The sequence below is a fragment of the Haliotis cracherodii genome, unplaced genomic scaffold, assembly GCF_022045235.1.
Source record: "Haliotis cracherodii isolate W230 unplaced genomic scaffold, xgHalCrac1.p SCAF_23, whole genome shotgun sequence".
In the NCBI taxonomy this organism is placed as follows: Eukaryota; Metazoa; Mollusca; class Gastropoda; order Lepetellida; family Haliotidae; genus Haliotis; species Haliotis cracherodii.
This window is the reverse complement of record NW_027266279.1, coordinates 164,586-190,093: the sequence shown is the minus strand read 5'-3', so window position 1 is coordinate 190,093 and position 25,508 is coordinate 164,586. Positions and strand designations below refer to the sequence as shown.

Below are 25,508 nucleotides of genomic sequence, written 5' to 3'. Positions count from 1 at the left end.
CCTTTTTTTATCAGAAAACGCTTTAAACACCAGGCCATCGCCAGCGCTACTAATACTCTAATATGGGACTATGTAAACCGACGTAGTCTCCACTAGATATCTCAGAGTTGACATTTTGTTTTACGCACTTAATTATATCATGATTAATTCTTTTAAAAACTGTATTTTGTTCTAATAGCATTTAGGAAGTCTGTCCGACAAGAGTCTAAAATGAAACAGATTAATATCGGTTCATCGCAAATGGGTACCCGGTCGGATAACACGTAAATGTGTATGAAAAACCTCCTTGAGGCTGAAAGGTCTCGAGAATCACAGTTGTCAAAGAAGGTTTTGCAGAGTAGCGTCCAGTGTCTAAATATGGTGCGTTCGAATCACAGATATTGCCCTCATTATTATCTTTTGCCTTGCCCTGCCTTGCCTGTGAGCGTTCGTTTCACAAAAGCATCACTTCGGCCTCCCCTCTCATATTAAGATAGCATGCAGTGATCTGTTGTTTAACAATGCGTTAAGACTTCAGAGTCTAATTGCACTTTGTGCTGATCAATGCACTGAGAGGTGAGAGCGCAGTTTGAATGCACGGAGATCATGTGAATTTCGTTGTGCATTTCCATGCCCCCAAACAGCATACCAATGGAAGATTGTTCAATGGACACAGAGACAAAATAATTATGGGTTCAAATTGATAGAACTATGTAAGCAAACCGCAAATGGACGCGTTGGTAAAGCTCACCTGTAAAGGTTATAGTGCGGTTGACAACCTGCTAAAGTATTACTGCTTTTCAATCATCTCATCCTTAATGATTTTGATCCAATCTTTTCATTTGTACATTGAACATTGTAGTTTTATGTTAATCAGTACACTGAAAATACGCGTGCGTTTGTTTGTGTATGCATGTGTGTGTGTGTGTGTGTGTGTGAAAACTTTATCTTGAGAGAAAACGTCAATATGGGTGATTTAAGACGATTAAACAAAGCCTGTGGTTTGGGTGGTAATTGTAATGAGAATAACAAAGCGTAAGCTTGTCTACTACTGCCATTGTATGTAAAACTATATAACCATGTCTCACCCGATGCCGGAGGCAATCCAAAAGATTGAGTGAGTGAGTATGGTTTTGCAATATTCCAGCGATATCACGGCGGGGGACACCAGAAATGGGCTTCACACATTGTACCCATGCCGGGAATCGAACCCGAGTCTTCGGCGTGACGAGCGAACGCTTTAACCACTAGGCTACCCGATCGCCCCCATTCCAAAAGAACCAGAAAACTACAGAGGCACAACCCTTGCATGCTATCTAGATAAGCTTTTCACTTCTATAATTAGAAAACACCTCCAGTTGTATTCTCCAAGGTCTTAACGAAGCGGGATCCTGGAAAGGCTTTTCAACATCAGATAATATATACTCAACAACAAAAGTTCCTGTGACACCAATATTTTAGTGTATTTTTCAAACAAGTAAAGTTTGGTTTTCAATATTGTAGTACATGTATGGATTCAAGTCACAAAAACGCAACTGCTACAGAAAAGCATGCATTCTATGCAAAAGTTGACTTTTATGCAAGCCCCATACATTTCACTGCCCAAGAATGGGTATAAAAAAATGTGCGTCAACGGTATTCCATATGCATTGTTTAGCATCGTGCTGACAACAACCACTCAGAAAAAAAGAATTACGCAATTATTCAACATTACGAAATGCCACGCCTGTCCGAAAATGGGCGTCTGCGAGCCATTGGTATGTTTGAAGCAGGATCGAGTCAACGTGATGTTGCAAGACAATTTAAGGTCCACAGAAACACCATTCAGTGTTTTTGGCCAAGTTGGCAACAGACGAATGCAGTCAGAGACCATCCTCGGAGTGGCAGGCCACGCGTAACCAATAATCGACAAGACAACTGGATTCGATCAACACACCTACGAAATCGATTCCAGTGACTGCAAGAAGCATCCTTGGGCTTCGACGAATATCTTCACAAAGCGTACGTCGTCGCCTCAGATGTGCAGGGATTGTCGCCAGAAGACACGCCAGACGTCCCATTTTGACAGGAAACCACCGTCAAGTACGTCTACAGTGGTGCAGACAGCGTCTACGCTGGACGGCCATGCAGTGGGGACAAGTTCACTGACGAGTTTTCACCTCAGCCACAGCAATGGACGGATTCGAGCGTACCGACGTCGAGGTGAACGTTACGTCAATAATTGTGTCATGGAAGAAGATCAGTTCGAGGGCGGCAGCGTTATGGTATGGGGTGGGATTACAGCAAGACAGGGGACCCGTTTGATAGTGGTAGAGGGAAATCTCAATGGACAGCGGTACCGCGACGAGATCATCGGCCCTGTTGTTCTACCGTTTTGGCGTCGTCATGGCCCAGGCATTACCTTTCAACATGACAACGCCCGGCCTCATATGGCTCGACTTGTTCAGGATTCTCTTCAACAAAACAACGTGAATGTCATCCCCTGGCCGGGGCACTTTCCTGATCTCTCACCAATCGAGCACATGTGGGATGAGATGGATCGGCGCCTTCGACGTCAACAACGTGTTCCACAGACACTCCGAAACAGGCTCCAGCAGATATGGACATATATCCCACAGGACTTTTAGCGACGCCTGGTCCATTCCATGAGACGAAGATGCGTTGCTTGCATCGCAACCAGAGGTGAACACACGCTATTGATTTGTAAATTGACATTTTGGCATGTTCGTGGTTTTTTTTTATGAAATCACGCATTTTCTGAAGTTAGTATGGCAAATTAAACCATTTGAACACGTACAGAAGTCTTTTATCTGTTGCAAACCGAAATTGTTTCAGATTTGGTAAATAACATAACTTTGCATTAAATCTTATTCAATGTCACAGGAACTTTTGTTGTTCAGTATACATGTATTAAAGGCCCTTGGTGATATTTATTCTTAAACCGCTAGGCACCCCATCGCCCCTATTTTTACATGTTGACGATACAGTACTAATGGCAGAAACGGATAAACATCTTCAAATTCATTAAATGTTTGAAACTTGAGATAAATTTAAGCAAAACAAAAGTACTCATTTTGTTTGCCATGTTTGTCGTTTTCACAAAGATTCGACAGTTGGAAATGTTCGTCGACTGTCAATGACATTTGTTTATCCACATCATTCAACCAATATCATTATGTGTCCTTGAAATGTGGGACTTTGAAAAGTCAGTTATGATTGAAAGAATTCATTTGAAATATTGCAAGCGTATGCTTACAGTTGGGCAATCAACTCCAAGCTTTACGATGAGCTTAGAGGGATACCCACTAGAAATTATCATAAAACTAGAATTGTTTTACATTGGAGTAACATTTTACTATCACCACATAAGCTGGTGCATGCAGTAAACGCGCTTATGTGTAATAAAGATGCATCAATGTAACAGTAATTATAATTCCCACTTTTAACTTGTATAAAAAATATACTGGAGAGCACGGGGTTAAATTATGTATGGCTCTCTCAGTGGGTTACTAGCATTTCATGGTTGAAGCATAAAGTTAAAACAACTCTGATAGATCAGTATGATCAAGTTTGGAGACAAGAGTTGACGTCATCTTCAAAAGGTTTTATTATACTAACTTAAAGCAGTTACATATCATTGAGCCATTCCTATCATCACTGCCTGTAAACCTTAGATTATGTTGAACTCGATACAGCTAGATAATCACCATCTCCCAATAGAAACTGGTTGATGGTACAGTGTACATAGAGAACATAGAATCTGTACTTTATGTAATCTTGTAATAGGTGACGAGTTATTTGTTATATTTCCCAAACATAAATGTCAATATCTTCCAAAATACTACAGCTAATACCCTTTAATTCAAAATATACATAACTAATGTCAATACATTATATGCCTATCCTTATAAACCTGACAATGAAATTGTATAAATTACGTAAATAGTAGATATTTGTATATCTGTGTATGCACACGCATATTATGTATATATCTTATACTATTATTACTATTACTATTACTTTTTTACGCTTTCTCACTGAATATATCCATGTCTGTATCACCTGTTGTGATTCATGAGATTAAACTTGACAAGAATTGACTTCACATTACTGCAGTGTGGAGCCTTGATACGTGGCCTGTAGTTATCCTATTGATTGTACCTTATACGTTGTTAAAAAGAAGATACAAACACCACAAGGATGAAATAATGTATTTATTGGTTGAAATATAAACCATATTTGCCAAGACAAATACCTCGCTTTTTTACTGAATGGAATGGCTACTTAATCTGAACAAAGATTAGACTCCCCAATCAAAGATTTATTTTCTCTTTGTTGCGTGTCTGTTTTTCTTTACTTCTCATCAATGATCGTCTTGACACGCCTGATGACAGGAACCACTGTCAGTGTTTAAAGCGCCCATTTCTGGTGTCCCCCGCCGTGATATTGCTGGAATATTGCTAAAAACGTAAACACTCACTCACTCACTCAATGTTAATAGCAACGAAATAATCAGCTCCTGAAGTTGTTGGAATGGCCATATATAAAAAACACTTTTATGGCCCATATGGTACCTTTAAAGGGGTAAAATAACTTATCATTATGACATTCCCGTATTTTGATTGGCTGAGACCATGAACTTTGACCTTTCCGGGACGTTTTGCATCTATTGTATTCATAATGTTTCATTCATAAGTTTAGAAAACTACCAATTGCATGAAAACGAGAAAAAAACGTTTACCAAATGAAGCCTGTATTTTAAAATTAAATGATACAAAAGAGTTTTACAGTTGTAAACATGGAAAACTTTACACATGTCGCTATTTGGAGAAGATGATATTGAACTAGACACTGTGACATTTGAGAATGCATTGGGTATGAGGGAAGAAGGAAATTGACGATTACTAGAATCTGTTCAAAAATGAAAACAAGAACCCGGCCAAGAAAACCAAATATGATGTGAAAACGGCCAGACATTACATGTACATTGTTTGAAGGAAACCAGATCTATTAAAACTATACCCCCAGTAGAACTGAACCAGTTCTGTCCCAACATTTCATGCATGCAAAGAAACCAAGCGGGGATGAATATGAACCCACTTTGAGGGGATTTCGGCCGAGTATCGATCGCTATTTGAGACGACTTGACAATCCAAAATGAACCCTACTTGATGCAGAATTTGCAAAAAGCACGTGAGGTGTTTATGGCAAAATTATAAAAAAAATGTGAAGGTAAAGGAATCTTACCGAAAGCTGCTTTAGCAATGACGCAAACTGAAAATAAACAAACTTTGGGAAACCTGTCCACTTGATGCGGGTACTCAGGACTCCATGCTTAACACTTTTCGGTCTTCGTTCTGTCCGCCATGCCGAAGACCCGGGTTTGATTCCCCACATGGAATCTAGAATGTTGCTGGAATGTTTTGCAATCCAACTGATGTTCGAAAAATTGCTCTTCGCGCATGGTCTGCGCCCAATGACCCCGACCGATGTCGCATTGCGATCTACAAAACGTACAACATCTTGCGCCTATCGGACTTCTCCTCTTCTGAGCGCCCCGCTTCTATTTGGCTTCGCACACTGAGGGGTTTCCCCATGTTGGTGAGACTTGGTTTTAGCCTCAGCCGATGGGAAAAATAAACTTGGAGGCAACATGTTAAACATGGCCCAGCATGCAAACTTGTCCGCTGACCGACGTCTGACTAACTATACAGCCCGTAAGACCATGCTTCTAACACTAAACGACAACATCATCGCACCTGCACACATTATGCAACAGTCTGGAAACAAAAAAACGTTGCTTCTGTCAACTCTTCCGTCACTGTATCCACCAAACAACATCAAGACATGAGCAGGATCCCCGTGTTAGCTCTGTGGCTGTGGCTTCCTTCGCACTTCCGTCCTTGACCCAGATTCCCTCTACGATCAGCGATTCGTCTTCGGATGAAATTTAGCCTACGCATAAACAGCAATGTGGTTCATTAAGTGTGTACTGAATGTTCCTGATAACTCTAGTTCATGCAGCTGTTATCTTGTCTTGTTCTCGTTGTTATTAAATCAAACATGCCCGCTTTGCTCACTCTACGACGAATGTCTCTATGAACTGTGGCGAGAACACTACCAGACTAAGATAACGGGCGACAGATCTTCAGATTGTTAAATAAGTACTTAAAATACTGTTTAATTGTATAAAAATACACTCATGAATTTAAAATGTTGCGTAAACAATTATTGTACTTCAAAAAGTTACTATCGTTGTTATTTTAATATAGTCAAGTCTCGTTAATCCGACAATCGGCTTTATCCGACACTAATGATGGGAACCGATTAAATCAGTGCTATTTAGACCCGTTAACCCGACAGTCTCGCACCCCGATTCCGAAACGCCTAATTTGCAACGAATTACCGAAATTCTCGTTAATCCGACACAGTGATCAGCGTACTCCGTGGTCATCTGCCCGCGAGTACACAGCCCCGTGTTTTGATGCGAGACGAGTCGGTGAGAAGCTGCATATTTCAACGGCTGCAGAGATAAACTTGTTTAACAATAAACAATTACTGCTTTAAATAACAAAACAGGATTAATTACATGCCTAGATTGCTTCTATCTATCGGATACAAGTTCTGCTTCCGCTGAGGACATCCCATTATAGGTCACGTCAGAACGACCTTTCGCGAACTTTGACCAGGGTTTTTTTTCTGCGCGCCAGGATTTTATCAAATGGTTTACACGGTCGACATTCCATTCACCGATCACTTGTGTTACTACGCATATCACTTCTTGTGTACGGAACGCAGACATGGTGTTTTGGGGAGTTATTACAATTTTAGTGGTGGGTAATTACTAGGATATAAAATTCATAAGTCCTTTAAACGTGGCTTTGTTGTGTCTGTTAGGTTGTTTCCACACGTGCCTCCTTCTCGGCCACCTGTTGAGTACTGTTGATGATACAGGATTAATGTTGACAATCAGTTGATCAGCTGTGTGAAAATGGCGGCTGTCCTTGTTTCGAAACGAGTATACCTACGCACTGTCAACCGTCGTAATAGTTTGTTTGTTGTTTAACGCTGCAGTCAGCAATATTCCAGCTATATGACGGCGGTCTGGAAATAATCGGGTCTGATATCGTGAGCATCAATCCACGCAAATGGGATACGATGACATGCATCAACCAAGTCAGCGAGCCTGACCACCCGATCCCATTAGTGGCCTCCTACAAGCAAAGCCGCCTTTTACAGCAAGCATGGGTTGCTGAAGACCTATTCTGCCCGATCTTCACGGGTCTGTCGTAATAGTAATAGTAATTTGGTGTGCTTTTGAAGGATATGAAATAATATTCCAACAAATTCGAAATACGTTTTTCTTCATAATAGGTGTAAGATTTATTTTATTGTGGGTCTTCAAGTTTGAAACTGTTTACAATATAGTGTGCGAATTCTCATTAACGTATTGGACGTGGCGTGGTCATAAAAGGATTTCGGCTCGACTAGTCAAAAGTCGAAAAATCACGCAACAACAGCCTGAATTGTTAATAAATGAGACGATTATCAAATATGCCATTTATGTCATCTAGTTGGGTGGTTAGAATCGACGTCCGTCCTTAAATATCCTCTATATATTCTGAAAATGCCTGCCTACTATGAATAACTAATGCAGTATCCTTTCTTCCTACAAAATGTCATTTTAATGGTCACCCCCAACCTAATCAATTATTTAATATAACGACCAGTGATAAGGAACATAAGGCAATGCATTACTTTATTGTGTGGATATATTTATAACTGTAAAATCATTGGAAGAATAAACATAGCATTGATCTGCAGTTCCTACCCATAGTGTCAATGTCCAACCAAGAACAGGCTTCACCAAACAGGCGTAACAAAGGACATCTTTTTCTTGAAACTAATATTCAATAATGAACTCCAAGGAACTTCTCATCTATATATACGAGTTGAGTGTTAGCTGTGCTATTCAAATAACGTGGCATTGATATATGGATTCATCTCGTGAGAATATGTATCAATGTTTATCCAGTCATATTTGCTAAGAAGACAAAGATTATTCTCCATGGAAGCCTAATGGTATTATTAAAGGTGTTATCAATACGGTTGCTATCGTAAGCATCACTTCTGAGTTGTAACATTTTGCATTTTGTTAGCTATTCGTGGATCTGTACACTAATTGCTTTTGTTGTCATTAATGGGGTGTTGGCAAGTTTGTGTTTTATATACACTGAAACCTCGCTGGTCCGGATCCTGTTAATCTGGAACCCCAAACCATCAGGATTATGACTGACAGTAACATTTGTTATACAGGACAATTCTCACTGGGACTACTGTCGTCTAGATTAAAGAGGTATCACTCTGCCAATGGTTATATTGGCTGTTGGGCCAAAACATACGTTAAAAAACCTCCAATATACATCTGGACTTATGTCAAAAATGGGGGTAATTATATGTTTTGACAAAACCTAAATTGAAGCAGAAATACAAGTCCTTGTCTTGCCATCTGAGCTACAGTGACAGTATTGGTTGATTCCGTGGCATGCTTTGGTGACCTTGTGCAAGCAACTTAAACCCAATCTCTATCGCGACATGAGTTGGGCATAGTCAAGCAATTGGAGTGAGATCATTATACTTTACAACAGCAAGCTTCAGCTAATGTGCGTCATTTCTCTGACATCAGACATTATATTATAAACCATTTCTACAATACTGTAGACGCCACACCTGCTCACAACGAATTTATTGGAATTCGAAACTGATTTTGCATTTGAATGACGCAAATCGTTCCTAATGTGTATCTTGCAGCGGTGGTATTGACAGGGGTCCATTTCGAGAAAACATCTAACATACATTCTCTATTAGTGCCAATTTAGTTTTGTAAGTTTTTTTGCCACATCTGGTGTCATTTTCGTGAGGTCATAGTATTAATCTGTTGCCAAAAGTGAGGTTTCGTTTTTCCTTCCTCGCTTTTTATTTGAATTTTTATACTTATAAATGTATATACTGCTTGAGGGTATCTATTATATAAAATAACCAACTGGTTTCACAACTGTTGTTCATGGATGTTTTTTTTTTATCTTGCAGTGTTCTAAATGGGGCTCAAGTTCAATTTGTTTGTAGAATTGAACAATCGATTTAATTACCTTAAACAGTGGGGGAAACACAATCTTACATGTGACAACTAAAGCTGATACGCGTTAGTGACACAGAAGTCTACGTACAAAACAAATGGTCCAAAGCTATGAAATCGCGTATGTTTCTCTTAATTATATTCTAAAAAATCGATACAGCTTTTTCATTATTTTTGTGTGTGTTAATATTTGCTATTTAGAGTTAGTGAGTATGGTTTTACGCCGCTTTTAGCAATATTCCAGCAATATCACGGCGGGGGACACCAGAAATGGGCTTCACACATTTTACCCATGTCGGGAATCGAACCCGTGTCTTCGGCGTGACGAGTGAACACCTTAACCACTAGGCTACCCGACCGCCCCTTGCTATTTAGAAAGACATCTTATGCTGGGAGCAGTAATTTTATTTATTTTACGCTTAAAAAAGTCGACACTTTCAGGACGCTCACCAATTAATACGTACAAAACGACGTTTTCGTGCTTGCAGTGTCACATTGGTATTCATGCCACAATAAATGTATTTTAAGATGTACAATATGTGAAAAGAGGCGTAAAACCTTCACATGCTTGATTTTCAATCTTAAAATATAGTGGACATGGTTTCATTTTATTGACGTAGTACCAATCAATTGTTGTAGTGTATATAACGCAGTAAAGAGGAATCCAGAAACCATCGCTTAAAGAGGCGCAAAACACAAGTTACTCACGTATCAAAGAATATCCCAACAATCCCAATTCCGTTTTCATGTATATCGACTTTGTTCATTTGACAGAGGTTCGGGTATGAATGACGCTGAGACTCTTGGTTTCGCTTCCAGGTCTGCACAGAGCCAGAGTAAACTCCGACAATGTCATCAACTCCTTATCACAGTGGCCTTCGTCGTCACTCGAACACTTCAAGAGTCTTGACATTTTCCACAAACACGTCAATGCGTTCAGAGAAAGAATAGACGCGGGCAACGTCAACGTGACCGAATCCATCGACTTCTACACTTGGGTGAATGCTGTCATGATCAGCTGGGCTGGGCGAAGCGTGCAGAAATCCAGCACCGGCGACCTGTGGAGAACGCTTGTTTCATATCATATGTTACTGCTAAGTAAAGACGAAGCGGGCATCGAACGGGCATTGGGATCAACATTTTTCGCCAAAGGTGAGATGTGAGAAATGCAAAATTTATGTTCAGTATACATCAAACTTTTTCAATATCCTTTACACGTGTCAAGGGTTAAACGAAAGGCAGGATTCAACCACATGGCCGTAAAATAAAACCGGCAAGGAACATTCCTTAATCATAAGAAATCTCTTAAAAACGGAGTTCATTATGGAAATACCAGTTCAGTGTAATAATACAAGGTGATTTCCATCTTGAACGCAAACGTTATCCTAGACACTAGTAGGTACTGTTACAGAACAAAATTGTAAAATAGTAAGTTTGTTTGTTTGTTTGTTGTTGCCGCGACCAGCAATATTCCAGCTATATGACGGCGGTCTGTAAGTAATCGAGACAATCCAATGATTGACATCATGAGCATCGATCCACGCAATTGGGATACGATCACATGCATCAACCAAGTCAGCGAACCTGACCAACCGATCCCGTTAGTCTACTCTAACGACAAGCATAGTCGCCTTTTTTTTTATGGCAGGCATGGGGTACTGGAGACCTATTCTACCACTACCAGTGAATTGCAGTGAATCACACTTGCAAGATTAATGAATAATCAATTATATAATATATTGAAACACACAGTTTTAGGTTTACACTCAAATATGTAACTCAATGGGTCAAATACGGGGCAATAGAAACAAGCAGCAGACCCTGGACCTAAAGCTAATGCACTCACGGATGTCCAAAATTTTGTTAATGTTGAATATCTTGAACATCAGTTCTTGAAACTGACTTGAACTCTGTGTTTTCAGACAGGTATCCAGTCAACACTTGACAAGTTGATGAGACAGGTCGACAAAGGCCTCAAATCGCCATCTTTTCGCTCTTGTATATGTGCGGTCCGCCTTCTAGAAACTCCCCCATCCCGAAACTTCTCGAACGATCAATTGTGCCGTGGTAATTTACAACAACCAGCGGCACATACATCTGGCCAAAACCGCGCTCGGTGTTTTCAGTCATCAAAAAACAAATATAAATTGCAAAATTTTCTGCTCACACGTAACATAATGACGATATAACCTTATCATGTGGAGCAGTGAAACAACGGTAGAGGTACCCTTTAGCTCTTCCCCTGAGGGCCAAGATACACCATTGTTTGTTGATATGTACCGTCCTGGTATATGTGTCATTGTGTGAGTGAGAGAGTTTGGTAGAACGCCATTATGAAAGATATCCAGCTGTTTCACGGTGTGCCAGTTTAAGGGGAAGTCAATAAAGAAGCAGATCGGAAATGTTGACCACTTTATTCATGCTTACACGAATCATATCGGGGTACATCTGTATTCCAAACCCACGTGTTCCCATTATGTACCCAGAGATGAGCAAAGGACGACATGTCTGGACATTCAGGTCAACCAGGTTCGCATAACTGATACTACTTTTTAATGTGAAATTTAAACGATATCCGGCTTTTCCACTGGACGAGAGGCCGGTCAAATGAGCACGAAATTGACGTTCATAAGTGTATGAACGACACAATTTGACGTACATACGTTTTACATGTACATGAGACCGTGTTCTTGAAATGACGGGCTGTTTACACACTCCTGGGGATTCCGTGGCACGAGTACACACAGAAGCGGTGTTTCTGATTATTTAGACCCTTTAGTCTTGACATTCACACAGTTTGGCCCTCACTCTATAAAGGTTTATACTCCAATGAACCCGCACAAAGTGAAAGTCAGTTCTTAATTGACTTTGAGAAAGCTAAAGTGTTGTGTGATAAGTTGTATGTCCCTCTGTAAGATCAGGTCCGGGGTTCGATCCCCGGCCGCGTCATACCAAAAGACATTAAGAGATTGCACTTGTTGTTACCGTGTTTGGCGCTCGACATTAAGGAACTGAAACAAGGACTGGTCGGCTCGGAGTCAGTATACTGTGTCTGAGTGGGGTATTCATGTTAAACTGCGGCATGGTATCTCTGTGGGCTTGCACTATAAACTCGGCATTAGTCTGTACCAGTACAACAAGCAAGGCAGCCACGCAAGCACGCACGCTCACACACTCGCGCGCACGCTCACACACTCGCGCGCACATACACACACACATGCACGCACGTCGCGACATGACTGCAATAATCTTGGACGCAAACAACAAATATCTGCTTTATGTAGTCAACTTGACAATGATAGTAATGATAGTAGTTAACACACATGACGTTAGTGTCAGGAGTTTATTACCTCAGTACAATGTGTGCAAATAGGATTCTGGTACACCAAGGGACGTAACTCTTGTTTGAATTTCGGCGCCTTGGACGACTGGGCTATCCGCGATCCACATTTTAACAGATCAAGCTAAACTTATAAACCTGAATGTATTCATAATGTAAACTATGATCATTGTCACCTTGGTCAAGGATGCATGGAATGGCTGAATAGTGTTGTGTTGATCAACGTTGGTGTGTATGAATCAGACATATGGAAATCAACTTCAACTTTCGACAAACACAATCAAACACGTGTTTGTCATCAGGCCTCTGGGGTAGTTACTTGACGGAGGATAGTGAACGCATTATGAGGCAAGGGAGTTAACTGACTATAAAAGTCCAGTTTCCACCCTTGCCGAACTAGGCTGCAATTATGAAGTTGTATTTTGGCTGGAGTAACGAGTCTATGCATAGTCCAATCAAAATCGCGTAACGAAACCGACATCCTGCTCGTTAATTGCCGTGGAGATTTCGACTGATTATAGGATTTGTAAAGCATGTGAAGCGACAACTTAGTGTCAAAGGATATTTGAGAAATCTGTTCATGTTCAAGGTGCTCACGTGATTTGATTCACTTCGCAAAGTAAGATCCGTTTTATCATGAGATCTTGATTATCGATCAGGTCGTATTCACTGGGCTACGCCATGTCATTTAAATCAAATGCAAGTGATATAACATATGGAATCTGATTGGTCAGTAGGAGGGACTGTTGGCGCTACGATAGAGCCCAGAAATTCCGGCCTAGTTCGACAAGGGTGGAAAATGAACGTTTATGGTCAGTTAACTCCCTTGCCTCGGGAAGATGTGTGAAACAGAAGTCCTGTTATTCATTCAACTCTTTGCAAACGGAAGGGATCATGAGCTACGCAAGTCCCAAACAATACCTGGCTATCGTAGATGTTCAGAGACAAACAATACCTGGCTATCTTAGATGTTCAGAGACAAACAATATCTGGCTATCTTAGATGTTCAGAGACAAACAATACCTGGCTATCTTAGATGTTCAGAGACAAACAATACCTGGCTATCTTAGATGTTCAGAGACAAACAATATTTATAAGCTGGCTATCTTAGATGTTCAAAGACAAACAATACCTGGCTATCTTAGATGTTCAAAGACAAATAATACCTGGCTATCTTAGATGTTCAGAGACAAACAATACCTGGCTGTCTTAGATGTTCAGCTCTTCTGTCGATGTAAAGTGCTCTCAGGTTCTTCGTGGGACCTGTTGCGAGAGAGAATTGGAGGGCAACTGTATGAATGCAATTGCGATAAAGACATGACATAAACTCAGTGAAGATCATACTGGGTAATCGCATGAACTAAGTGACGATCATTGTAAGCCTGCTCGAGAGTGAGTGAGAAAGGTTTTACGCCGCTGTAGCAGTATTCCGGACAGATCAAGGCGCTGGGCACCAGACTTCATCTACCAATGCGGGGAATCACACCTTATCCTCTTGATGACGAGCGAACAATTAATCACAGGGCCCATCGCCTTCATCGTAAACACCCTATGAAGATCATAGTTTCCCATCACGTGAACTCGATGAATATAATAGTAGCGCATCACCTGAGCACAATGAAGATCGTATAGTAGCCCATCACGTGATCTCAGTGAAGATCAAATCGTAGAGCATCCCAAGAACTCAGTGAAGATAATAATAGCCCGTCACTTGAATACAGTAAAGATGAGTTAACTCAGTGAAGATAATAATAGCCCGTCACTTGGATACAGTAAAGATGAGTTAACTCAGTGAAGATAATAATAGCCCGTCACTTGAATACAGTAAAGATGAGTTAATTCAGTGAAAATTAAACTCCAATCGAGGGGACGTCCTCGTTGAATGACATGTGGAATTTGGGTATAAGACATTTAAACTAAAAAGGCATCCTTCATAAGCACCAATTGTTGCACTCCTTCTTGCTGATCTGTCTCTTTATGAATATAAATTGGAATTTTCGCTCGGATTTGCAAAATCAAAACAATGGAAATTGGCAAAGAAGTATAGCTGATATGATATTGTCCAAAATAAGATATATACCTGATAAATCACAAAGAGAAATAAGCGTGCACGTGGTTTTTTTCACGATAAAACATTGTTCTATCATGACGTCACATCTGGAGATTCGAACATGTCCTCGCATCTTTGATGACGTCGTAAATTGGACGACGTTTTATTTGAAAGGGAAGTGTCTGGTGAGTTTCCCGTAGATGTAGCTGGGATACGCAGATAAACGCAGTGGCCCAACGATCGCACCCAAAAGAGGGAGAGATATATCAATCAGTATTGGGAGACAAAGTACAGATAATCGACGTCAGGAGTGTGAGAATATGCGGGAAATACCAAACTTAACCCACCTGTTCATAAAATGGACTTGTCCGACATTGTCGAGGTCGGATTCTATTCAGGGAGTCATTATTACTAAAATTAAGGTAACAATATTTAAAGCTTGCACATTTCATCAACATCCTCAAAAAGGATGAACCTAATGTTGATATCTCATATAAGAAATATATGACTCGTGGTCGTTGTTTATTGAACAATAAAACACTGCAGGGAGCATAAACCACTTGGGGCTCATGGTTTATACACCCTGCAGTGTTTTATTGTACAATAATCCACTCCCACTCGTTTATTTCTTAAAAAATGGCCAAATAGCCAATTTCCTTTCAATGATCTACCCATCTGGGACAAGTATAACGTACTCATCTGTTTCATGTCTAGATCCATCGATGAAGACTCAGAGTGACAAAAACTTTCCACAAGACTGTAGGACAAGAGGAACGACCTCATCTTTCAAATAGTAAACTTTCCTTAAAGTCGAGTAATATTCCAGCAGCTCCAGCCTTTGGTGTATACATTTCATAACTTTTGAGGAACAATAAAGCATGCCCTTTCGACACAGATTTTAAAGAGCGTCGTGCGAATCTTGATCCAAAGTTGTTGATCAGGATTACGATTTTCAAGGTAGCAGTAAAACATTCCAAAAGTCTAATATTGGCGATGTGGAGGGTATATTAAAATTTGACGCATCAGTGACAAGAATGTTGATGCAATTCCTTATTTGGACTTGTAACATTGTTCCCATTGAATTTTCAGGCGAACAATTGACTTCCCTTTGCATGAGTTTGTGACTGGTGCCGCCGTTGGGGCAGATTACTATCACCTGGAATCCCAACTGTTTGATAGTGATTCATAAAGTACATATAACACAATTGACAATTTAAGTACAGATTTCCTATGATTATAGAAATGATGTTGTCGCTTGTATTTATTCACACGTGCAAGGTATCTCACGTCCATCAAAATGACACCCTGGTAAAATAAAATCAACTTAACAAAAATCCATATTAATAACAACACCAGGTGTCATTTCAGTAAAGTTAAGTTATAGTTTAGTTGAATTCAGTTGTTATGTTAAGTTAGTTCGGTTCACCCAGCTACCATGTTTAAAGACTACTATGCATTTATTCGTTGTTGGTCCAATGTGGTGTTTAGCTTTAGTCAAATACAGTCCAGCTACATAACTTATACATGTTTCAGATTTAATAGGCCTTGGCAAATTGGCAGTCCTGATAAATTTGATTTAAGTCATTCAAAACCCACTTGAATGTCTTGTTTGTCAGTTGACTGAAATCATATTACGGAAAACAGTTAACCTCATTACACGGAGATTTTTCTCAAATTCACATTTGTGAAGCATCAGTTACAACGCCAAGGCTTACGCCGGAAATACTCTTCAAACCGTTAATATTATGAATAGGTTTGATTAAAAAATGTGCATTGTGTTCCATTTCAGGTGGTTTCAGAAAGGTTGAACTTCTTGGTTATATGTCAAGAAAAACGCTTGGCGTCTCCTATCTTACACTTTGCTCAGAGTATGACAGTCTTCCCAAAGATGTTCTTGCTAAGAATTATTCAGATAGTGACGTGGCAAAGATTATTACGGAAAACCGAGAGAGAATTGCCCTGAACAACGAAAGCTTCGCATCAGTTGCAGAGGGTTCGTGGTGGTTTGGAAATATGACATCATACATCGATGTTCTGAAGAAGATCCAAGACTCTTTGGCATCGAAGATTATTTTTCTTCTTGAACAGCAAATAAACGAATTACATGAAGCTTTAACGGGAATGATTCTCGTGATGGTGTTTGCCATTTTGTTGACTCCATTCGTTGTTTTCTGCATATATCGACTCACATGTCGCATACAAGACTACGCCACAACGCTCCGCGAGAAAACACGAGACTTGGACAAAGAGCGCAGGCGCAGTCAGACTCTCCTGTATGAACTACTTCCGGTGACGGTTGCAAAGAAAATGATAAACCATGAACCTATTGAACCGGAGTCGTACGGTAATGTGACGATCTATTTCTCGGATATTGTTGGATTCACGGTGATATCGTCCAAGAGCAGTCCTATGCAGGTGGTGGATATGCTGAACATGTTGTACCAAGCCTTTGACAAGCAGCTTGAGTTGTATGACGTCTACAAGGTGGAAACAATAGGTATGAGTGTTGGAATGGTTAAACCCTTCGGTTGCTAAATTATCAGTGCACTAAGCACCAATTGAGTGAGTATGGTTTAACGCCGCTTTTAGCAATATTCCAGCAATAACACGACGGGGGACACTGGAAAATGAGCTTTTCACACACTGTACCCATGTGGGGAATCGAACCCGGGTCTTTGGCGTCAGGAGCCAATGCTTTAACCACTAGGCTACCCCACCGCCCACTTAGACCCAAAGGGATACTGGCTGCACAGTGGTTGCTCAATTTATGATCCGCTGCTCGTGGGTAAAAATCCCTGTTTCATCCCGATTATAAAACACTTTACCCCTACTTTCTAATGTGTTTATTGGCTTAATCTGTCCAACCATGTTATGCTGATACGACGTGATAAAACTCCAATTTACAGTTCAAAGCGGTTCAACTCAATCACTCACTCACATACTCACTAAATCGAGAGTTATTCCAAAATTAATTCAGTAGTTAATACCCTCTTCATGTTTTTCTATGTTGTAGTATAATTGCCAACCTCAACGGGAAAGCATATATCATCTGATTCATGGTCAGGGAGAGTGAGCGATTGAGAAAGTTGGGGTATATACCAGAAATATATATCATAGAAACGCTATCCGCTGTTTATATAGTTAGTATGGTTTTACGCTGCTTTTAGCACTATTCCAGCAATATTACGGCGGGGGACACCAGAAACTTTGCTTTACACATTGGGGAATCGAGGAGGCAGAGAGAGTATCATATTGTCAAATGGTCAAATGGTTATCTTAGTTCTTATGTTCTTTCAATAATGGCACGCAAGACGTAGTTGGAACCTAATATCTATAAATATACACAATATTTCCAACATTCTGTATTTCAGGAGATGCGTATATGGTGGTTTCCGGACTTCCTATGAGAAACGGGGACAGGCATGCTGCAGAAGTAGCCTGCCTCGCTTTGGATTTACTTGACACCATATCGAGGCTCAGCATCCCACATCTTCCGGAGGAAACATTACGACTTCGGATAGGTTTGAATTCTGGTAAAACGAATCGCATTTATCTTCTCCATTTAATAATTATTGTTTCTCTTGTTGGGAGTCGCGAACCTGGCGCCTCTGAGTTTGCAAATGGTAATGCTTTCAATATGTCATATTCACTTACGCCAGTGTCTAGGTAACAGGTATTTCTAACCTATCGCGAAATGTATGAATTCCACGATGCGAGTGTTAATTTCGAGATTCACCCACAATATAAAGTTAACACAATGAATGGTGAGCATGTCCTACCCTCATGGGTAGTGTTTATTTGGTGCCCGACGCCGCCCAGGCGTACACCTGCCATGCGACAGTGGCCTTTAAACAAACCAGAAAACCACGTGATGAATCCAAAACTTCAGTGATATGATGGCGCATTTACTGATTTTGTTGAAACTGAAAACGGTATGTTATTTTTGAATTGCACCTGCTGTGGAAACATTCTTCCTTTTACATACAGGGTGCCTGCGTTGCAAGCCACGAATCGCTCAGAATAAGCTATTTAATCACTCATACCGGGTCTGCAACACCCCCAAATGCTTGCGCACTCTTCCAGAATGGCCGCGCCACTACCACGTGGTTGCCTTGTCCAAATGAAGGACGTAATAGCAGTGGCTCGATGACGAGCCGAAGAATTTGAATTCATATGACATTTGTTGACTAGTCTAAAGATGTGGATCCAGTCAAGAAGTTCTTGTTCCGCTGTCAAACTAAAATTTCCGTCAGCCGCCATTTTGCTTTGAGAACGAAGCAACCTCAGCCAGCGATTGGTGCGATTGTACCCGGCTGAAAGTTAGCGCCCCCTTGTAAGGCGAATTGCTGTACATAGCTTGCAAGCGATTGGTGCGATTGCACACGGCTGAAGGTTAGCGCCCCCTTGTAAGGCGAATTGCTGTACATAGCTTGCAAGCGATTGGTGCGATTGCACACGGCTGAAAGTTAGCGCCCCCTTGTAAGGCGAATTGCTGTACATAGCTTGCAAGCGATTGGTGCGATTGCACACGGCTGAAAGTTAGCGCCCCCTTGTAAGGCGAATTGCTGTACATAGCTTGCAAGCGATTGGTGCGATTGCACACGGCTGAAGGTTAGCGCCCCCTTGTAAGGCGAATTGCTGTACATAGCTTGCAAGCGATTGGTGCGATTGCACACGGCTGAAAGTTAGCGCCCCCTTGTAAGGCGAATTGCTGTACATAGCTTGCAAGCGATTGGTGCGATTGCACACGGCTGAAAGTTAGCGCCCCCTTGTAAGGCGAATTGCTGTACATAGCTTGCAAGCGATTGGTGCGATTGCACACGGCTGAAAGTTAGCGCCCCCTTGTAAGGCGAATTGCTGTACATAGCTTGCAAGCGATTGGTGCGATTGCACACGGCTGAAAGTTAGCGCCCTCTTGTAAGGCGAATTGCTGTACATAGCTTGCAAGCGATTGGTGCGATTGCACACGGCTGAAAGTTAGCGCCCTCTTGTAAGGCGAATTGCTGTACATAGCTTGCAAGCGATTGGTGCGATTGCACACGGCTGAAAGTTAGCGCCCCCTTGTAAGGCGAAATGCTGTACATAGCTTGCAAGCGATTGGTGCGATTGCACACGGCTGAAAGTTAGCGCCCCCTTGTAAGGCGAATTGCTGTACATAGCTTGCAAGCGATTGGTGCGATTGCACACGGCTGAAAGTTAGCGCCCTCTTGTAAGGCGAATTGCTGTACATAGCTTGCAAGCGATTGGTGCGATTGCACACGGCTGAAAGTTAGCGCCCCCTTGTAAGGCGAATTGCTGTACATAGCTTGCAAGCGATTGGTGCGATTGCACACGGCTGAAAGTTAGCGCCCCCTTGTAAGGCGAAATTTTCGCAACATACCCACAGTGATAATACTTAAAAAGGTGCCTCTGGTATTAAAACAAGGTAGATATGTTTTTTATCAAGTTACGAATAATACGGATTTAATAATATTTTGGAAAGTTATCTAAAATAAATCTACGTATTTGATTATGATAGCATTCTAAACTTTATCATGTATGATCTATATCTGCTTGGCACACACAGGACGGTCACGTGACTGAAACTGACATTCGGAAGCGTATGAACGATACATTTTCTTGAAATGTAAGCCAGGATATATTTTTTTTGTTTTTTTTTTGTTTAACGCCAGCAATATTCCGGATATATAACGGCGGTTCGTGAATAATCGAGTCTGGACCAGATAATCCAGTGATTGATATCATGAGCATCGATCTACGGAATTGGGATACGATGACATGCATCAACCAAGTCAGCGAGCCTTACCACCCGATCCCGTCAGTCGATTCTTACAAGTATAATCGCCTTTTACGGCAAGCATGGGTTGCAGTAGACATATTCTACCCTGGATCTTCACGGGGAGACAAGCTATGGTTGCAGTAGACATATTCTACCCTGGATCTTCACTGGGAGACAAGCATGGGTTGCAGAAGACATATTCTACCCTGGATCTTCACGGGGAGACAAGCATGGGTTGCAGTAGATATATTCTACCCTGGATCTTCACACGATAAGACGTTAGTCCATCACTTTCGTCTCGAGTCGAAATTTCAGAGCAAACTGTGACATTTGGCCTCACCCCTACGACAGTAGTAGCAAGAGCAGGGCTGCGAGTTTGCAAAATCATAGCTCAGGTTCTCTTTGACAGTTAAAATGAGATTATCATGATGGATAACGAGGTCAGACAATCATTCGAAATTGAGGGCAGTGATCAAGGAAAAGCTTCGCGCAATCTCCGTCCAGGTGTGCCTCTCCTTCAGGGCAATGTGCAGACGCCGCCTAGCACCTCTTCCCGCATTCAGTCCCGCATGGCAGAACTCTACCAAGTACGACGGATGACTGCGGTTCAAGATGATGACTTCTTTTGGGCAGGGATAATAGAAGTTAAAGGATATTATATTGAAAGATAAGGTGCGAAGTAATTCTGAACGATTTTCATTGTGAGGCTACTGATGTCTCGATTTACTCACGGAGTTGGCGTTTATATGTGTATATTGTCACAGGGGCAAAGCGCTGTCCTTGCCAAACCAAATGTTGGTAGGTGATGTCGTAACTGTGTTTTGGGGTTGACTGGCCCCTACTAAAGTAACCTAACGTATTGTCGTTCCGTGCCGTCATGGACAAGGTAAGCCATGACTCTCCGACATTCCTGGTCAGCCCATGGTCATTTAAATCATTTTAAGTGCTTGATCGATCGGCCCTTACTCCGAACTGTCTCTATCAGCATTCATGTGCCGACCCTTGCTCCCATTGATTAACACGGTTTATACTCACATACTTTTAATAATGCTCCACTCCATCTTCAAAATACAACTTCTAAATAAGACTAGCTGACCATGTCCCAGTCAACAAGAAAGGCCGCAATTCTCAGTCAGGTGCTCAACGTATCTTTTTAGGGTTATTGAGTCTTGACCTTTCTTTGTCACATGTGATAATACCTCAATTTGATTCGTTAAAAGTTCGATCTGACCATGAACGTATGTGTATCGTAATCGGAAATATAGCGAAGCCTACGTGCCCGATTGAGCATCTCTCTATTGATTTTCTATTGATTGCCGGATTCTACCTTTCTGCTGATTTATTAACTAATCGCCGATAATGTGGAACCAGTGCGATAATAAATATGAAATGCCTGGAAACAATCCTATGATACATGTGAAATATCCTTTTTCTATCAATTCCCTTCTATCTCCAAGCTTCTGTCACGAACTTTATGCAACTACATCATTGAAGCTATCAAAGGTTTAATTTGTTACAATTTTGTTACAATGTTCTAATGTTTTTATATGCATTTTAACCTTATTACAGTAGCAACTATCATATTCTCGCTGGACAGTAAAACATGTGATTTCAACCAGGCACAAGTAACATGGTTAAGGCAAGATTTTAGCCCTTTTACCTAATAATTTGAACTAAATCTAACTTAAATCATGCACCAAAGGCTTCCGGACCACAATCGTTACAGCATTTATATACAGCACTCAATAATAATTTCAATATTTCTTTTTTGTATTATCGATAGCGACGAGTCGAAAACAAAGTGCTTTTTTTTCCAGGGTAAACACAACATAACCACTTCATACCAGGCCACTTTTGTGTCAATTTTAACTTTATTGTATCAATGTATCACCTTTCTTTGATGTATATATTTAGCAAAACAAAAAACGTACGAATTGATGGTAGTTGGTTCAACACTGTCTCCGTTGTTGATTTTTTAATATACTAAACCGCAAAAGAAACGACACCATGAATAGATATATGAGAAACCTTATTTGTCCAAACACTGTAAACATACTTTGAGACATATTAAAAAGATGACACTTGGCAAAACTGATAATCAAGGTTGAAATTAAAGTGTCAAATGTTCTTAAAGTGAAACACAACACTAGTCTCTGAGAAAATGGCATCACGAGTCAGTATCTTGTGTGTCCGCCATGTGCATTGGTGACTGCCTTGTAAAGTCGATAAATGGAATGGATGAGGCCGTTGATGAAGACCAGAGGCACTTGATCCCACACTCTGAGGAACGCCTGTTGCAGTTCAGCTGCAGTTGTCGGCCTTGGTCGGACGTCATTCAGCCGTCTTTGAGTCTCGTCCCACAAGTGCTCAAAGGGATTTAAATCGGAACTGAAGGCAGGCCACTGCATGGTTCTAATGCCATTCTGCTGGAGGAAGTCTCTTGTTGCTCTTGCAGTGTGGGCACGGGCGTTGTCATGCTGAAACTCGTGGTTGCGGCGACGTTCCACATGAGGTATGGCGTGTGGTATCAAGACTTGATCAATGTACCGAGCTGCTGTGACATCGTTGCCTCTCCCAGGACCGATGTTCTGGAAGACCAAAGGGCCGACCCTCTGTGCAAGACCAATTCCACCCCACACCATGATGCTCGGACCACCCCCCGACTCTATCTCAACAACACAAGCATCCGAATAACGTTCCCCACGGCCTCGCCAGACTCTCTCTGCCATCTGCTATTGAGATACAGTAACGGTTATCGTCTGAGAAGAGGACACTTCTCCACTGCAGGTGGCGCCATTGCTGGTGCTGTGTTGCCAACTGAAGACGGTCCCAGCGATGACGTGGTGTCAGAATGGGTCCTCGGTGTTGCCTGTGACAGTGGAGGTGTCTGCTCGCCAATTGTCGACGCACGGTGTCCGCACGGTCCCCTTGGTCTGTCGAGCAGTTTCTGCAGCAGTAACAAAGCGATCTTGAAGATGCTGTCGCACAATTGGACGATCCTGACGTCGGGTGGTGACCCTTGGTCATCCACTACGTGGTCGGTTATATGTAGTGTTGGTGGTCTGGTACCGTTGCTGGAGCCCGTATATGGTCCTTACGTGGACTTGAAATGCATTTGCTACTTGCCGAGCGGTTTTGTCCAGCTTGCAGGCGTCCGGGGGCTTTGTGTCTTTGATTTCTTGTCAATTTTGGCATGTGGTAGCAATTCAATAACAAATGAATGTTATCCGATCTGGGTGGATTTTTATAGGGCAAGAAATGGGGGAACGCATGTGCATTTCAATTTGCACGGAACTCACGTTCATTGGGTTATCATGGCCGTTGCCGTGATGCGTTTGGGCGATCGGTTTTATTGTCATCTGCTTTGAGGTTTTTTATCACCAAATTTCATTTTTTCCGGACAAGGTAATGTTAAATTGTTAGAAACTTTGACAAATTACCCAGATATTTATATGAAAACTTTCCATGCAATGTTAATTGGGGTGACGTTTCTTTGGCGGTTCAGTATATAATCTTGGTTGTTGTAGTTTAACAAAATCTCAGTTATACCTTGTTTCTGCCTTCCATGTTTCAAAGATTAAATCCTTTTTCCTTTTTACGTGGGTGTTAAAGCGAAGGGACCTGTGCTAAGTGCCACACAGGACAGCCTCGAGGTCCGTGGTTCTGAAAGAATATGAATTTTGTCAAATTGGTACTACAGACGCGTGAAGAGCTTGGTATATGTGACATATCAAATAATGTCACATACTGGGTAGGGTAACGGAGGAAGAAAGTCTGGAAACACCGCGAATCACAGAAAGTATTTGAGTCATGCGGAATTAATATCATGTGGATTCTGAAAAACTCAAAGGTTGAATTTCTACAATCCCAGAAAGATCCAAGTTCAGTTACGATCCAAACAATCCAGTAATTGTTATTATTTACGCAACTATTATTTATGCATCACCCTTGTCAGCGAGTCTGACCACCTGATCCCGTTAGTCCCCAGCATTAGTTGCTGACAGATCTAATCCGGATCTTCACGGGTTAAGCTTACGGTGTGTTGATAATCGGATATCTTTCAAGAATGGTGAAATAGCCACTGATTTACCCACCTGAAATAGAAATAAAAGAGACCTGTAAAACTACTCATCTGTTTCATATTTAGATGATCTATACATAAAGATTCAGAATGGCAAAAACTATCCCCAAGACAGTATGACAAGAGGGATGACTTCCACGTTCCCTTGATGTCAGCAATATTTGAGCAGATCCAGTATTTGGTGTCTACATTTCACAACCTCGTAGGTACAATCGAACATGCTCTTTCTACGAAGAGGGACACACAACGTTTGAAACATTAAAACATTCAAGGCCGCAGCAAAGATTTCACAAAGTTTGATGGTAGAGGACATTTGCAAATTTGACGCATCAGTGACAAAGATAATGTCAGATGCATCTTTTTCAGGTGAAAACTTGACTTTCCTTTGTACACGTCTGTAACGGGTGCCACAGGTAAAGCAGGATATGCCCACCTTTCCGCGAACACCTGGTGTCATCACTATTTGATAGTCGTTTATAAACAAAGGCTTATACTAAAGTCGACCGCCGTCATATAGCTGGAATACACAAACAGATATAATATAATGTAGTCAGAATCGTAAAATGGAGATAACTTTTAGAAGAGCTATTTTGTGATTAAGCGCTCCGCTGCATGATGCAAGTTAGTTTTAGTTCAAAGTATCAAGTGAAAATACCAAAAACCTGCCTTAACCATGTTCCATGCGCTCGGGTGAAATCACAATTTTTACTGTCCAGCAACATCTGGCTTTGCATGGACAGCGCTTTCTCCCTGTGATCGTGTGAAGTGTGAATTTGGCGTGAATGGTAAGTGCGACTGGAACTCTTAAAGTGAAACGTGGTTCAGTTTCTTCACAACGAAATTCCCTTTTTGTAAACATCAGTGTTGTAACTACAACAACATCGTGATTGACCGACATCTCGTATCTTAGTACAATAATCGTCGCCTTCTTTTGGCATTAAGCAGCGCCATCGATGGAATGGAGTGGGCCGTCGATGGCTACATTTACGAGGGTAGTAATAATTCTTCGGAATGGGCTTATCAGACCAAGTCAATGTTTTATTGATGTCATGCAAATGTGATCACAAATTCAAAAAGGCTGTTTTCCAGCATGATCATAATTTAGGCGCTCACCACCTAAAACAATGTAGCGTATTGACTGGC

General features: G+C 41.3%; 1 protein-coding gene across 1 annotated transcript in view; it reads left to right on the top strand.

The window, feature by feature from the left end:
- LOC139471851 (uncharacterized) overlaps window positions 1-25,508 on the top strand; it is a 37,423-nt gene that overhangs the window by 437 nt on the left and 11,478 nt on the right. Inside the window, exons 2-4 of the mRNA XM_071254348.1 lie at window positions 9,935-10,267; window positions 16,295-17,002; window positions 17,877-18,038. Coding sequence (XP_071110449.1) covers window positions 9,935-10,267; window positions 16,295-17,002; window positions 17,877-18,038 — 1,203 coding nt within the window. The remainder of the gene's footprint in view (window positions 1-9,934; window positions 10,268-16,294; window positions 17,003-17,876; window positions 18,039-25,508) is intronic.